The 16,406-nt window shown below is 35.0% G+C and overlaps 1 protein-coding gene across 1 annotated transcript in view; it reads right to left on the reverse strand.

Annotated features, from left to right (window-relative positions):
* The window catches only part of HFM1 (helicase for meiosis 1), a 51,558-nt gene that overhangs the window by 9,032 nt on the left and 26,120 nt on the right, over window positions 1-16,406 (reverse strand). Inside the window, exons 28-34 of the mRNA XM_053470308.1 lie at window positions 16,242-16,345; window positions 15,690-15,815; window positions 13,873-13,962; window positions 12,870-12,988; window positions 12,134-12,216; window positions 10,989-11,092; window positions 9,256-9,426 (exon numbers count right to left, since the gene is read on the reverse strand). Coding sequence (XP_053326283.1) covers window positions 9,256-9,426; window positions 10,989-11,092; window positions 12,134-12,216; window positions 12,870-12,988; window positions 13,873-13,962; window positions 15,690-15,815; window positions 16,242-16,345 — 797 coding nt within the window. The remainder of the gene's footprint in view (window positions 1-9,255; window positions 9,427-10,988; window positions 11,093-12,133; window positions 12,217-12,869; window positions 12,989-13,872; window positions 13,963-15,689; window positions 15,816-16,241; window positions 16,346-16,406) is intronic.

Here is a 16,406-nt window from a genome sequence, read left to right on the forward strand (position 1 = left end):
TAGTATTTATCAAGCTCTATCGACATTTGAACCTACCTTTCTGCATTCAACTGGGTAAGTGGCATTTTTCACTGCAGTTTACACTCAAGTGCTGAAAAGCTATAATTTGTGTAAGACAAAGGTTTTATGGAGTCTGAATTTTGCTTTTCATTTTATAATAAATCAGTTCTCTCAAAATCATTTTTTATTAGTATGCACATCAATCAGGTATTTAAGTGTCATCTGTCCTATCATGCAAGATTAGTTCACTAATTATACAATATACAGCTCTGTCTTAGCATCTTTCAAACAAAAGTAATAATATTGTATTGTTCTGCAAGTTTAATTTTAAATGTCTAAAAAATATCAGTCAACCTTGATATATCTTGTTGACCTCAGTGAATGCAATTATTTAGCAGTCATATTTCATCTTGTGTCTTTTTTTTTTATTAAAATGTATCATCTTGCAGTGGATAACACTGAAACTGACTAAATATAATTAGATTTCCGTTATATGGCATTGTCATTGATATGCAACATGCTTTTCAAAATTGCGATGTATAACCTTAATATTTGTGACTCTATCAGGAGTTTCCGCATGGAAATGTATATTTTCTAATATTCTGTCCTATGCTGAAATGATTTCATTTAAATGCAAATCAGAAGCCACTCTGCACCTTTTTCTTGTTTGTTACAACTATGGGAATTATTTGCAGTTAGTAATAAAACTCTATAAACTGAACTTGTCTCCAATATTGCTGAGGGAGAGAAAATATATTTTCTTTCTCCAGACACATACTGTGTCTTATAGATGTCATCCTAAATACTTTTCTCACAAACAAACCAACATTTTTAAGCATATAGCCCTAAATATTATTTAAGTCTTCTACCTATTTTTTGTTGTTGAAATGTTTGGTTTGAGGGTGATTGCTGCAAATCAACTGTTCATCAAATTAGGTTTTCATTAAATATACAATGGCTTCGAATACCTATAAACCATGTGCTTATGGAGCCATGTTTTTGGTGGCTTATGAGGAAATGAAAAGATAAAGAAAAGAGAAAAGAGAAAAGAGAGAGGCAGGGAGAAAAGGAAGAGAATGAGTACATGGAGAGATAATGTGGAAGGACATGGCGGAAAGAGATAATGAGACAGGGAGAAATTATGAGAAAAAAGATGGAGGGGGAGTATGGTTGTGTTTTGTGTGGATGCAATCAGGGAGCTGGGGCAAGTCCCATGGATGCAATCTGGATACTGGGGCAAGTCCTGTTGAGCTAAATATGCAATGCGGTGTTTTCTTGTATTTATTTTATTTAGTTATTTTGAACTACATAGGGGAGGAAAAGAGAGGTAAGGCACAGTGAAGGAGGGCACAAAGGGACTCTGGGAATGATGACAGGGGGCACCATGTAGTGGCCCGTACAGGGCAAATGAACACCTAAAGCAGGCCCTTTTTGTAGGAATGACATCACAATTCAGTTTAAATAAATTTCCGACGAGTCTTTAAGCAGCTATTTTAAATGCATTGCAGAATATTTGATAAATTTCTAAAATAATCTCTCAGAGGCCTAAAATTGTGAAAAACAGGTATTCAGAAATATGTTTATGTCCATTTTTTGTCATATCAGTGCCATACTGCTTGTATGTTGGACTTCATTAGTTTTCCACTGATCATAAGATTTCCTTATCACAAATCATGTGTTTGTCACATAGTAGCAACTTGCATAATTAAATAGTGAGGTTAGGAAAAAACATTCAACATCAAGTTAACACCCCTCCAAAAAATCTCTTTTTGCACTGATTCAAAAGAAGACAAAACTCCTCTTAACCTCATGCCAATTGAAAAAGCGGGAAATTGTTCATGGTTATAGGGCAATCAGATGAATCTGTGGACTAATTAGAATTTAAATGAAAACACGTGCCCAATGAATGCTTTTATTTGACAAAATAAATCCAATGCACTGCTAAGAGCATGCATACTACCAGTTGCTAACAATATCCCCGCTGCCTAGCAAAAATGCCCATATATGTTTAATGAGTATTAAGAGAAGTAGATATTTGGGTTGTCGTGCAATAGTAAGTGGTGCATAAAATTTAAACATATCTGGAACAGAGGGAAAAGAAGATGTTCACTTGAGGTAGGGAGAGTGAGGAAATGAATTGATGGTGGAGAGGAATGAAATAGAAGACAGATGGTGAGCTGCAATAAAATAAACAAGGGGCAAGGGATCTGCTTACATGAAGACACATATGATAAAATAGTTCAGGGAACATATACTCAGAAGGGATACAATACTATTTAATAAAATATAAACTTTACATTTAGTGTCTCTAAAAAGAATCACATACATTTATAGATGGATGATAGGGACAGCTGTAAACAGGTAGTCTGAGGCAGCATCTCAGCATTATTAGATACCACTTACTTCTGTTCTTTTGAAAAGGTCCAGATTCTGCACACATAATGTGCAAAAAGGTATTAATTTACTGCAGTGAAAACTATCTTACTACAGGACTGCGCACCCTAACATACACACAGGGTCAGGTGTTTTTAAATCCCAATCATGTAAATAAATATAGCTAACTTACTCTGTCCCACTAATAAAAAGAGTAAAATAATAAAGATGTTCAGCCGTTCTAGAAACAATAATCCTTTAGTGACCAAAGGGGCAAAAAATTAAAAAATAAATACTTTTTCATCCCTTGGCATGCAAACCTGTAAAGGAAATAAATCCATTGTTTATTTCCATCCATTAATGCAGGGAAGAGTTTAATAAAAACAATGCTCCAAATATTCATGTTGGATGAATAAACATAGAAAAGAAGCCAAAAATAGTCTCAAGAGCACAGGATACAATAGGATGCAAGAAACAGTTGGAGAAGTTTTAATGACCATTTCAGCACCATGCACATAATAGCTGTTTACTGGGTTACATTGAATTAAAGCTACTGAATGTAAAATAACTGAAATAGAATGAAATAAAGGAAATATTGTCCAAACAAAAAAACTGAAAACAATTTTCACAGAAAGAAGTAAACTTCCCAAAGGAGTAGGAGATCGTATCTTAATATTGTGAAAATTAAAACTAAGGCATGCCACTTGCAAAATCTGTTGGGAACAATCTCATATTAAAAGTGTTAAATTTTCAGGGGTAATAAAAGATGCAATAATAATTTCTAATCCATTTCTTCCTAGAGGTGTCACAAAGGAACTTAAAGCATCTCCTGACTATAACATTGCAATGCGGCAAAATATTAAAATAACTTCCCTATTATACGTGCTCAATTTCAGGACTAGTCAATCATAAACTAATCACTGTCTTTTTTTTAGAAGAAGGTAATAACTTCAGCATTTTGTATAATCATATCTTCATTCGTAATCATATTTTTAAAATGATAACATTTTATAAAAATTACTGAATTATTCATGGGAATATATAACATTTTTACCCTTGCCAAGCCATTACTAATTGATTCAGATGGCACACAAAGCTTAATATTCTAAACATTTTTTCTAGCTTCTTAGCAATGTAATTTATTTATTGTAAGCTTATATGAAATAAGATTTCGCTACTTATGATTACAATATATATATATATATATATATATAAATATATATATATATACAGAAAATGCTATTTGATCACTGGCTTCTTCCATGTCCATACATTCCAGTGTTGTGTACAGGGATCTAAGTAGGACTGAGCACGTTGGTAAGCCATTGAGCTGAATGTCTAGCTTGGTCTGAACCGAGGCGTATGACATGGAGAACAGCAAAAAAAGAGAGAGCATTATCCCTTCCTCCTCCTGCTGCTGTATGTCCTTGAAGCAACTTTCCAGGAACACACAGGGCATGTGAGGCACTGGGTCTTGGTTTGTCCCTTGGACAGGCTGAATCCCAAACACAACCAACAGAGGAATACATTGAGAGTGAATGTGACATGTTTGAAGATCATGCATGTATGTAATGCTGTTCAAACTGAATTATTAATTCTAAACCTCAAAAAGTAGGGGTCTGGAGGTAAGTGCCCTGGCAGCATTATTTATGGAAATTCTGAAAAGAAAATAGAGGAAAGAAGAACAAGACTAGGCAAGATAAGAAGTCAAGTCGCGGAAAAACGGACAAGGACACGGAAGCTAAGGAGACATTGAGAGAGAGAGATGAGAGTGAATTAAAGTGTTAGAGAGAGTGAATAATAGTGTGAAAGAGCATGAAAAAGTGAGTGACGACCAAATTTGTTTCTGAAAGGAAAAAGCCCTCTGAATTTCGTCGGAACCAAAAGGGTAGGAAATAAAATTATGTTGTCCAAAAACAAATGGGCCAAAAATGAAATTGTTTTTTCTCCATGTGCAAAAGTCTACTTTACAGTGCAAAATGGAACACTATACTGGTAATGACACATTACTAGGTAATAACTAAAATATAAAATTGCATTAAGTGTTTGAACCCCCTTGAGTACAGGATACCAGGTAAATATTCCCCCCAGGACAACGTGGGATGTGGGATGTACAGACAGAAGTAAAAAAAAAAAAAAAAATCCTAGATAAGAAAGATATGCTATAATCAATGCAATCGTAACAGTTCAATTACATTGCAACTGTTTCCAAAACATATTTGTGTAAGATTACAAATATTTAGTTTTTAAATTTCAGAGTTAAAAATAAAGTGAGAAACATGTTGCTACCCAATTGGATAAGAATGTATGATAATTCAAAACACAGTGCTGTTCTGTAAGAAACCCTTAAATATACCCATTTACAATATTTTCTTAAAGCACGTCTCTGTTAGTCCTTAGAGTATTTTTAAGTGGATTAAACATTTGGATTTATTTATTGCGTACGTTCTCAAGTATTCCAAACCCCACCCCTCCATGCACTCATTTCAAATGAAATACAGGAACACATTAACATTTAAACATAATTTATTGTATACATAGACTACATGCATTTATTTCAGCACTGTTGAAAACTCGAATGAAGAAAATAGTTTCTATGCTAATGTTAGTAATAAAAATAAAAACCTTACAAATACTATTTAAAAGAATATATGTTTGTAATGAAAGTTAAACATGAATAAATAGATTTCCTTTGCTGTTTTATATTTTTATATGGTAATTTTCATAAAGCTGCCAATTAAAAAAAAAAAAAAACAGAAAAATGTTGTTTATTTTACACAGTCTGCAACTTGTTCACAATCTTTTTCCTTTTATGTTTGTGCATTTCACTAATAAGAGACATAAAAGACAAATGTCTGTTCCAACAAGGCTACAGCTGAGTTTTTAGTTATCTTTTAAAGCAAAGTAATATTGGTAATGCAAGTATGTAGCGGTTTTAAAGCTGTAACATTAGATTATTACAAACATGTTTTGTGGTTTACATTATGTTACCATCACCATATGTTGACATCTATTTGGGACATACATACATGTGGATACATCACTCAATGTGACATTAACAGAATATCCTTGTTACTAAGTACCTTGATGAGCAATATGAAGAATTCTTTCCATTGTGTGGTGGAACGCCACAGTAAACAAGGAACTGTTCCTGCTCATCTGGATCATTCCATTAGTTTCTATGGACTAGTTTTCAAACATTGCCCTAGAATAACTTTTTTTCTCCCATAACTCCCAGTGGTGCACACCATCTCATTAATCCATTTAAAGCATATTAATGCATTTAATGCATTCACACATTGATATTTAAGAATTTGACAAGAATGCTGGGTTTTTGCTTAAAATCTTAGTCAAAAACAGGATACCCAGCATCACAATTCAAGGATTACTTATCAACAAACCCTCTATTTACATATGGAGCACCGCATTTCCCCCCTTATTGTAAGATGAAACACCACAAATTAGATAAAAGAAAAAAAAAACATTTTAATTCTGCTTAAATGAGCCTCAGTGCACTCGTTTTATTTTTGGACAACTGTGTTATTAGAGGGGAACAGAATTGATCTTGCTTAGTTCCTAAGACCTACTCTTTGGCTCTAATCCAGTAGAGCAGAAAGTGAGCAAACTACACCAAAATACATCGTTTGAGACACTGCACAATTAAAAGTTTTACCTCACTCTACTCAACAACAAATTATTGTCTTCGTACATAACTGGCGAAACAATAAACCCAATGCAGACTAGTATTATAAAGCCAGAATATAAACATACGGAGAGATTTTAAAAAGTGGAATGTGCATCTCTTCTTCTCGCAAAGGTCTATTTTAAAATATGCCATCAAATATCCCTATGAAAGCATTTGTTTCATCATCCTGTTGGTCACTGGAAAAATAAATTACAGATTGTTATAACATTTAGGATTTGTGACTCAATCTAATTTGATGTTACACAAATTACCTTCCATGAACATTATTTTCTTCTGGAGTCTTAAAAAAGAGATCACTGGAGATATTAGGCCTGTAAGGATTAGGAAACATGGAGAACATAGAGCTCCCTGTATGTCCTTTCGAAGTAAGCCGATCAGCCTTATCCTAGCAAAGTATGGGGAACAGGGAATTATTGTGACATGGAATATAGACAATATACACACATCTTAGGGTTACGGTTTTAAAAACCACCACGATAATTAGATTTATATATTTACCAAACTATTTTTCTTATTGAACTGGAAGTTTGATGATTGTACATCCATTGAATTCATGCCTGTCTGAGTGCAAAGTCCTCTATTTGATTTAAAGCCTGAATATCTAAAAAGGAAATTGATAAAAGGACTGGCAGATGAGGTCATGCAAGCCAAGATCATACATGGTAAGGTCAATATTCATGGTACACTAGGATCAGACATAGGCGTATACTAAGAACAGTACAAGGTCAATAACCAGATGATTATCAAGCTCAACAAGGTGCTAAATCAGGAGGCAAGAACGTAAACAGAGTCCCGAACCAGAGGTCAAAATCTAGAATACACGGATCATGCAAAAACTAACAATACTTCAGGACCAGAAAGCTCAATTCTCCAGCAAAGACGGCCGGGAGCATCCCTGGTATATAAAGGCCCTTAATTGCCTCACGGGCCTCAGGTGTGTCATGAACCAGTGACAAACTGGACAGTGACAGATGGGAGACAGGAATGCCAGTGACTACAGAGCCTCCTGGTGGCGAGACAAGTAAGTGCATCGTCTGCCATACTCAGGGTTGCTGGTTTAAGTCCTGTGGTTCAGGACATATGTCACCACAATCTGAGACATTATTAAATATTGGGAGAGGCTCTGTTCTCCATTTAGTGTCTCCTATTACAGGGTATCCAATGCTAAATGAGTCAGTCAGATCAGCCATGCATCTGCTCTGCACGATAAGTTGGAAAAAATAGTGTTGTCAATTGTTACCTAAGAAGATCCATTTATTTATCTAATAACTTAGTAAATACTCACTTGCTTGCAAGGACGGCAGTGATACTGGAGTCTTTTTGTTCCTTGGTTGATGGTGAGTCCTTTCGTAATGAAATGAGTTGGTTAAATTGGCCATTTTGGGGATCTGCAAAAAGCACAAAAATGCATTGCTGTGGATTTTCTTAAGGGAAAATAACAGGTATGTTATGCTTTTACTAACAGTTCTCAAATGTTTTTTATCTCTTACCTCGGTGTCTACAAATGTATTGTTTCAAACTGTGTCAAGATGATACATCTACAGCTTTTTTTTAAATGTATAAAGCTAAAATGTTGATAGATATGGTTGGTTTTCAACAATGAACTGGCTCATGTAAATGGGAAAGATGAGTACAGAACATATCTGCTAATTATGGGTTATTTATTTCAGTTTTATTCCATAGTAAGTTCTACAAGCCTGGGCCAACATACCAACATGATAAAGCCAGATGGTGTCAAGATTTCCTTAAATCACTTATGGCACACTCATATATATTGTTTCTTTCAAATAGTCTAGACTACAATTGTACACGCGGACCAAAAGGTTTTGTGAGACAACGAATTTCATAGCTATAGTTGATTTTAGCAAATATACTGTATGCACATAAAGATTCCGAGGGAGTATCATCTGCCATTCCACAATTCCCTATATACTAGACAAGGTAAGCCAAAGTTCTTTGTTGGCACCTGGGCATCGTACCCCTGGCTGTCCAGCAATAGTTATTTGCTCATCTTGTATGGATGTTTTGAGGGGCATTATCACACCTAATAATTATTTACTTTGTATACGTAGTCATACTTACCATAGCTACCGTATTATGAAAACTGTAACAACTACCGCTACTAAGAGGTAGTTATGCTTTATATCTTAAACATGTATTCAGCTGTATCAAATATAAATAACAGGCACTTCATGCATGGACATTCAGCAGGCCAACAGATGAAAAGACTCAACCTGTCAGCATACTTTCACAAGATTAACACATACAGATGTTTGTTAATTATAGAGGGGTAAAGTGGCACAGCCTTCATCCATTTTTTTTGCATCTTAATTGGACTTCAATAACCTTCCACAATTATACTCTCTTCTATCTACCACTTCTTTCAAAGTGAACCTCAAAAGAAATATCAGATTAAGAGTAACAATGTCTTTCATATAACAGAAATGCTTTAAAATAAATGACAGTTTTTAAAGGCAAGCAAATGAATTTTAGTTGTCCAAATTGAAGCATTTCAGCTTGTATTTCAAAGAAAATCTTTCACTGTTTCATCAGTTGTTAGACGTGATGACCCTCTTTAATGTTTTAATGCATTATTTAAGACTTTCTTAGCTAAACAGTGTGTCTTGTCATTCTAACCTATCTCTGTATCATCACATATACATAATCCTGATCTTCATTTTATACTGCCAGAGGCACTTGATATATATCTATCGTTTGACAGATATGCGTTTGAAATAGAGCGTCTATCTTTTTATACTTAAAATCCCAACTAGGGGTTCTAAGACACATTGGTTCTAAATTAATGTTCTGGACATGCACCCCTCCCTGTTTCCTTATAACAATTTGATTTTATGTGAAGATATATATATATATATATATATATATATATATATATATATATATATAGTCTTCTTTGGAAATTATTATCATGATCTTAAAGACTTTAGCCTCATTTTCTGGGTGTCCTTATGAATATTCTAGTGGTAGAAAATCTCCCTTCCCTTTCACCATTTTTGTACTGGAATTTCCTTGCAAGATGTAGGAGATACACATACAAATTCAAATGCGGGTGCATATTTTACAATAGCATCTTTTATAGCTTCATACAATCTGGGAAATCGGCACCACTAGTTCCATACATATATACACACATAAAGTATAGTTTGTAACTTTACCTATAGCAGTTGCCTCATTTGAAACATTGCTAGCATCTAGCAAGTTGTCATCATCAAAATCATCCCAGACCTCATTTCCTAAATCAAATGTCACACTCAAATTCTTTTCAGACCAAGAGCTCCTTTTGTCTGCATCAGTGAGGTTACTCATCGTAGAGTTTATTGTAGTTCCTGACAATTGTAATATCTGATGTTACTCATATCTTGCATATCTCCAACCTGCATAACTAAACATTTAACTACAAAGTACATATAATACGTTCAAACATTCGTTTATGTCACATACTACTAAATATTACTTTTTAAAAAAATTAAAAGTAAAAACTATTAATTTCGGCCCTTAACTCAATTAAACTGAGCATGTTATTTCAATTTTATAATATCTATTGGCTCATGTTCACCAGTTGGGTCAGAAATATATACACTATATGGACAAAAGTATTGGGACACACCACTTAAGTATTGAATTCAAGTGTTTCAATCAGACTCATTGCCACAGGTGTATAAAATCAAGCACCTAGCCCCGCAGTCTGCATTTACAAACATTTGCAAAAAAAATAGATTGTTCTGAAGAGCTCAGTGAATTCACGTGTGGTATTGTGATAGGATGCCACCTTTGCAATAAGTCAGTTCATGAAATTTCAGCCCTGCTAGATATTCCACGGTGAGCTGTAAGTGGTATTATTGGAAAGTGGAAGCGTTTAGGAACATCAGCAACTGAGCCACGAAGTGGAAGACCATGTAAAGTCACAGAGTGGGGTCATCAAATGCTGAGGCGCATGGTGCGCCACACAAAAAACGTGCGGCAGGAGCTGTGTGCAAGCCTCGCATCACCAAGTACAATCTCAATCATCAAATCGAGTGGTGTAAAGCACGCCGCTACTGGACTCTAGAACAGATGAAACGTGCTCTGTGGTGTGGTGTGAGGAATCACGCTTCTCTGGGAGTCTGGGTTTGGCAGATGCCAGGAGAAAGTTACCTGCCTGACTACATTGTACAGTATGTAAAGTGGTGGAGGAGGGATAATGGTCTGGGACTGTTTTTCAGGGTTTGGGGCCCTTACTTCCAGCAATAGATGCTATGCTTCCAACTTTGTGGTAACTGTTTCAAGGTACAAGGTACATAAAGAAAATAAATGAAGCCTTTGGAATTACCTGGTTTCCTCCAAACTTTTGTTGTCTTTGGCTAAACATGTAATAAAGCATGGTTCACAACATCAGATGCTACTTGAGAATAGCAAACTCAAAATGTTTGAGTGTTTTTTATGTCAAAAACACAGCTCCAATTCTGTTTCATTGATTGGACTCTTGACTCCAATTAGCTTTTGTTTAAGTTATTAGCCTTTTTCTAATCCACACTGTAAATGTTTGACTGATTTATTAAAAATGGACACAATACAATAATTTGTGCGTTAGTTAAAAATATTGTGTTTGTTCATAATGGTAACTTAGATGAAGATCATATCATATTTTAAGACAAGTTTATACTTAAATGCTGGTAATTCCAAAGGGTTCACTTACTTTGACTTGCCACTGTTTACTCTGTTCGGGTTCATATTCAATAACAAAAATCATAATTAACTGCTAACTTAACATATTCAGTTGATGGGTTTAATCAGATTTATGTTTTTCTGTTGGGCTGATGTTTTGGTTATATTTTAGCTCTTTGTTAAATATATGCAAGAACATTTGGCTAATTAAAATAAAGGAAGTATATGTTATCGTTCAACCTACTTGCACCATCTTGTGGTGGATGTGGATAACTGTTGATGCTATTAACATTGTTAGCATTGTCTGGGTGCAATGAAGATTGTGCAAGGGTTTTCACTTCTGGAGACCTTAACAAAAAACAAATGGATAATATTTACACTGCGCAACAACATTTTCTATAGAGAATAAAAGCTTAAAGACCATTTAGAATGTTAACATTCATCCAAACTGCAACTTCACACTACTGGTTTTGATCTGACCTTGGGGATTTAACTGAGAAGTTAAAACTCAAGCCCGGCCCTACCATGGAGCCGAGTGGGGCAACTGCCCCAGGCGGCACTTTTGAAGAGGCCCCAAGCCCTTTTTTTTTTTTTTTTAAAGCGCATGAGAGAGAGGGCGCCGAGTGTTTTTCGCTTACCAAGTTGTCAGTACCTGCTCGGCGCCCCTCTCTCCTTTGCGAGCCCTCTAGCTCAGTCTCGGTGCCGGCTTGTAATGCTGAGCGCCGGAAGATGACGCCATTTCCAGCGCTCAGCATTACAAGCCGGCACCGAGACCGAGCAGGGAGACTCGCTGCAGGACTGCTGAAAGGTAAGTACAAAGGGGGGGGGGGGTAGATAGGGTAGATAATAGGGAGGGAGGGAGTAGAAGGGTAGATAATGGGGTGGGGGGCATTTTAAACGTCGCCCCAGTCGGCATTATGTCTTGGGCCGGCCCTGTTAAAACTGGTACTTGTTTAACCTCTTCACAGCAAAGCCCGTACATGTACAGGCTCACAATGCATTAATGGGTTTAAGGTGGTAGATAAATGGAACAGCTTCTCAGCAGAAGTTATAGAGACTCACACAGTTTTAATATGCATGGTATAGACATAAAGCTATCTTGAATCTAAAAATGGGCAGACTAGATGGGCTGAATGGTTGTTATCTGCGATCAAATCCGACCTTTCAATGTCCTCAGTGCATTACATCTGCACACTCTTACTTTCTTGCGGCTGCATGAATGTGTGGGGCTGTGTATATACAGCCAGTGCCTTCATATGTGTCACATATTGGCCACTGGTGTTTAATTACCTGTCCAGCCGTGGTAGACATCCACAAGTATATTTATTGTCAAAAAGTTCTTCCTTTTCCATAGGTATAACAAAACATTTTTTTATAACTTATATTTACCATAATGATGCTGTGATTGAAGCTTTTGGTGTGTAGACAAATGTCTGTAGATTCATTATATTGTTCTCACTCTCCATTTGCATCTGTTTAGAAAATCAATTTTTTTTTGTTAAATGTCAAGAAACAATGCTTTTAACAAATTCTCAAATTCACATAAAACATTTCAAGTCAGATAGATGAGATAATTTGCTTTACATTATAAAGATCACAACAAGAATTGATGCTGAATTATAAGAAATGTAAATTAAATAATTTTCAGACTGCACCGTCAAAAATGATCTTCAAAGACGGTTACGAAAAAACAGTTGGAATTCATTTGACCTATTTCAACTAGATAAAGCAAAAGTCTAAAATATTGTCAAATGTAATCACATTTCATTACTGTATTGATTAGATGTTTAGCCAAAGACAACAAAAGTTTACTAAGCATTTGGATATAAAAAATACTTTAAAGCTAATTATTACAGCACTGAATTATAACAAACATGTTAAATCATTTTACAAATGCCCCATTTCCTAAACATCAGATACCTGAGCAGCAATGTAGTGGATGTCACAGTGGGGGGTTGCTCTTTTGCATATTACTTCAACTGGTCTTTCGCTGCATGAGGTTGGTTTAACTATGTGGGCTAATGTAAGATTCATTATGTAATCCATATGCTGATTTTGCAAAAGGCATTTTATATAACGAGATACCCTTTGAATTTCGCCATCCTGGCTTTTTTGATCATGTTACCTTTAGTCTCTTTACTGGTGGAGCTGATGAAACTGAATTTCGAATCCTCAGATCAGTGAGGTATGAAGCAAAGTTTGAATTTGTCTTAATGTCAGCCTTTTGAGTGACTCCAGTTTTACCTATAATTTGTAAATAACAAATTATATTATAATGCATACATGTGAGTATTCAATACATGCTACGGTATTGAAGCAGGATGCAGTTACATTGAAGAACCCCATAGTACTAAATAGGACATTAAAGTTCTTATGGACCATATACTTGTAGTGTATGGGCCATATTCGCCAATACAAAATAAAGAGCACTCTCCATAGGACAATTCTTGGATGGACTGCAGCCAACTACATATATACTGGCAAGTACCAGTGCTCAGATAGCTCAGAAGTGATTGATTGCTAATAATCCAATTGATTGAGCTCAATGCCCATTGACTAGAACATGAGAGCTACAGAGCTTGTACAAGAAGTGTATATATATATATATATATATATATATATGTATATATATATATATATATATATATATATCTGAAAGAGGTCTAAACCTTTAAAGATGAGAGGACGTGGGTGTTCATGGGCTGTGTGTTCATACATTATTGGATGACTGGATAACAACAAGTATCAATATCAAGCTACTGGTGCAGGAGACAATTGTAGATTTTAATAACTTTTTGATTTATACAGTGCTAAAAAATGTCTGTTACAATGCATTGATCAATATCTGCAATAAGCAAATAAGTCATCTCATCTTTAACCGTATGTAGGAAACTCCATTTGTATAATAGTATCCTAGGATGTCATAAATATCACAACAGATTTATACATTGCAACATCTGCAATAAAACTATAGAATATTCTGCAATCTAATTAAAGTTGTTATATCCATATCTACATATTTCTGCTCTGAAAACCATAATTTATAACGTGAATTATGTTTCTAGTCTCAGCTCAAAATGTCATTTTTGCTTTTATATTTATTGCTGCATTAAGATTTTGCAACTTACAGCAATCGTGTCCACAGGCATCTTTGTTTCGACAATGATGATTGCATTCTCTCATCCTGTTTTTTATTGCTGCTTGGGTGCCACAAGATCCTACATTTTTAGTAAAAAATAAAAACTAAAGCATGAATTTCAAATGTCGCTAATTTAAATTCATGAAATGAAAGTTAATTATATTATGTTATTTGGTTGTACAAACTTTTTTTTTTACTATAGAGAACTAAACTGAAGTCTAGTTTAATCAGCATGAATGAGTTGGATAGATTAAAATAATTATCCTCTGACAGAAGGAACTACTGACTAGTCTGTGTATATTTTATTATACTTGTTTATGCTGACCATAACTACTGCTAGTAGGTCCTGAAGAACACTGTGCACTAATTAAGTGAAAATGCTAATGGTATGCAACTAAGCTTGATTTTTCAATTAGTGAATAATTCCATCCTCTGACTTTTCACCTTTTCTTAATGGTACCCCCACACCACTCAAAAGTGAGTTGTAATGGCAAAGTTGGAATAAGGAACACTCCCTCTTCGAGACACTTATGGTTCATAATTAGTTAAGTCTTGTACTCCCTGTGAGAAATACTTATGTGTTTTGAATTGGTATTATATGGTAATGTCACCACCTGAACAACATAAAAAAATTTTTTTTATATAGATTTATTGTTCTTAACAAACTGGTTCACTATTGCTATATTGCGGAGTCTATAAGGTAATAGCAATACCATATTTTCTGCAGTGTAATGCGGCTGCCCATCTGCTGCCAACCACCATTCTTTTGTAATCCCAGACGGATGCCTTGGGTTTACACTTAAACGTGAGACTCTCTTCTCCGAGCATAAAAAAAGCAACATTTAAATCTTTTAGGCAGTCATCACTATGTGCTTTTACATTTGTACCCTTATATAATCTGTTGGGTTGCACTATTGTGCACATACAGTACCCCAGAATATGCAAAAGTGATATAGCTGTATTGGTCCAAGTGTCTTTAGTAACCATTGATTCCTTTAATTGGCCAAACACAGAAAAAATGTCACATACTTTTGGGACCTCAGAGGTCTCATTTTCTGATTGAATAGCAGACTAAGAAACAGGGCACTTAAATAGATGAGTAGAATGGGACAGTGGTTGAGGGGGTTAGCATTAAGTGATAAGCTTTGAGAAATGTGGACTCATAAGACCATTATATAGGTTAAGTGTGTGAACAGTATGTAGTTACAAAAGTTCATAGTGTGTCACAATCTTATTTTAAGCCATGTTGAAGATATTGATATATTAAATTTACAGCCATGCATTAATGATGCTCTAGAATTAATATTGTGTGGTTTGCTTTAGTGTGGCCAAGCGTCAGAACTGTTGGCAAGTGGTTCTACAAAAATGGTGCTAAGTGTATGGGCTTTACAAAGTCTTCACTGTATCCTTAAGTGGTTCTATCGGGCTGTTGTAGGTACCAAACAATATAAGTATGTCTCTGCAGACATACAAATTGCATATGACCCCGTTTAGGGGATGGTTCTGCATGCGCATGCCCTATGAAATACAGATCTTGAACCAGCGAGTGCATTGCCACCCTCCGGCAAGGTAAGCCTGGCTCCTGACAAGTTCAGAATAAAAAGTAGGCTTTACAGCTACACTAGATTGTGGCACTTATAAAACCAAAAACTTTGGGTACTCAACTTCTGCTGTATCTATATAGGTAAGTATATCTTTGTTATGTATATGTTAACCCCCCCAAATATTTTAATTTGATGCCATAACATAACTGCTTGTCATTCAATCCCATTTAACCCCCAAAAAGTACATCATTTAATGAATTACCAGTTCTAGCGTTTTGGCTGCTTGCATCAGAAAGTGCACTTCTAGATTTGTGTTGATCTTCCATCTCTGTAGCAAATCTTGGTCCAAGGTAAAAAACGTTGAAGTTTTGTTGAATATCAAGCCCAACTTTGGGAATCAAAACCACACTCTGCATTACAATTATTATTAGTAAGTATGCTACTTTTAAAGAAATACTGAGGTATCTTTAGCACAAAAGTATAAGTGCTTTTGCAACAGTTTTTAATATTCTTCTTAATATAATAAATCAATGATACACAGTATTTAACTATATTTCACTTTGCTGCAACTGCTATTGTTTTTTTCTATGACTGTATCTATTTTTCATACAATTTACCAATATCTTCTAATTTCATGTGTTATATTGTGAAAACATAGTGTTTTAAATTCTATCTTGCTAGTAAATAACAAAGAAATATAATATAGTTTTCCATACGTACACTACAGAACTATGTGGATATTAAAATTATTTTTTGATGCTCTTCAGGAAATTTTAGTAAAATATTTTTATTTTTGTATAAAACATGTATTTACCATATTCTGAGCTGATTAGGTTTACACTAAGGTCCTCTGATTTGGAAGCTCTTTTGATTTCAATTTTTCTTGTCCAGGTTCCAGTTTTTAAAAGAGCAGAATCACTGCAATAAATAGCATAGCTTTAATAATTTAAACTGAAATGTCAAACAGCATTTTTCTGTT

Source organism: Spea bombifrons, chromosome 6 (assembly GCF_027358695.1).
Source record: "Spea bombifrons isolate aSpeBom1 chromosome 6, aSpeBom1.2.pri, whole genome shotgun sequence".
In the NCBI taxonomy this organism is placed as follows: domain Eukaryota; kingdom Metazoa; phylum Chordata; class Amphibia; order Anura; family Pelobatidae; genus Spea; species Spea bombifrons.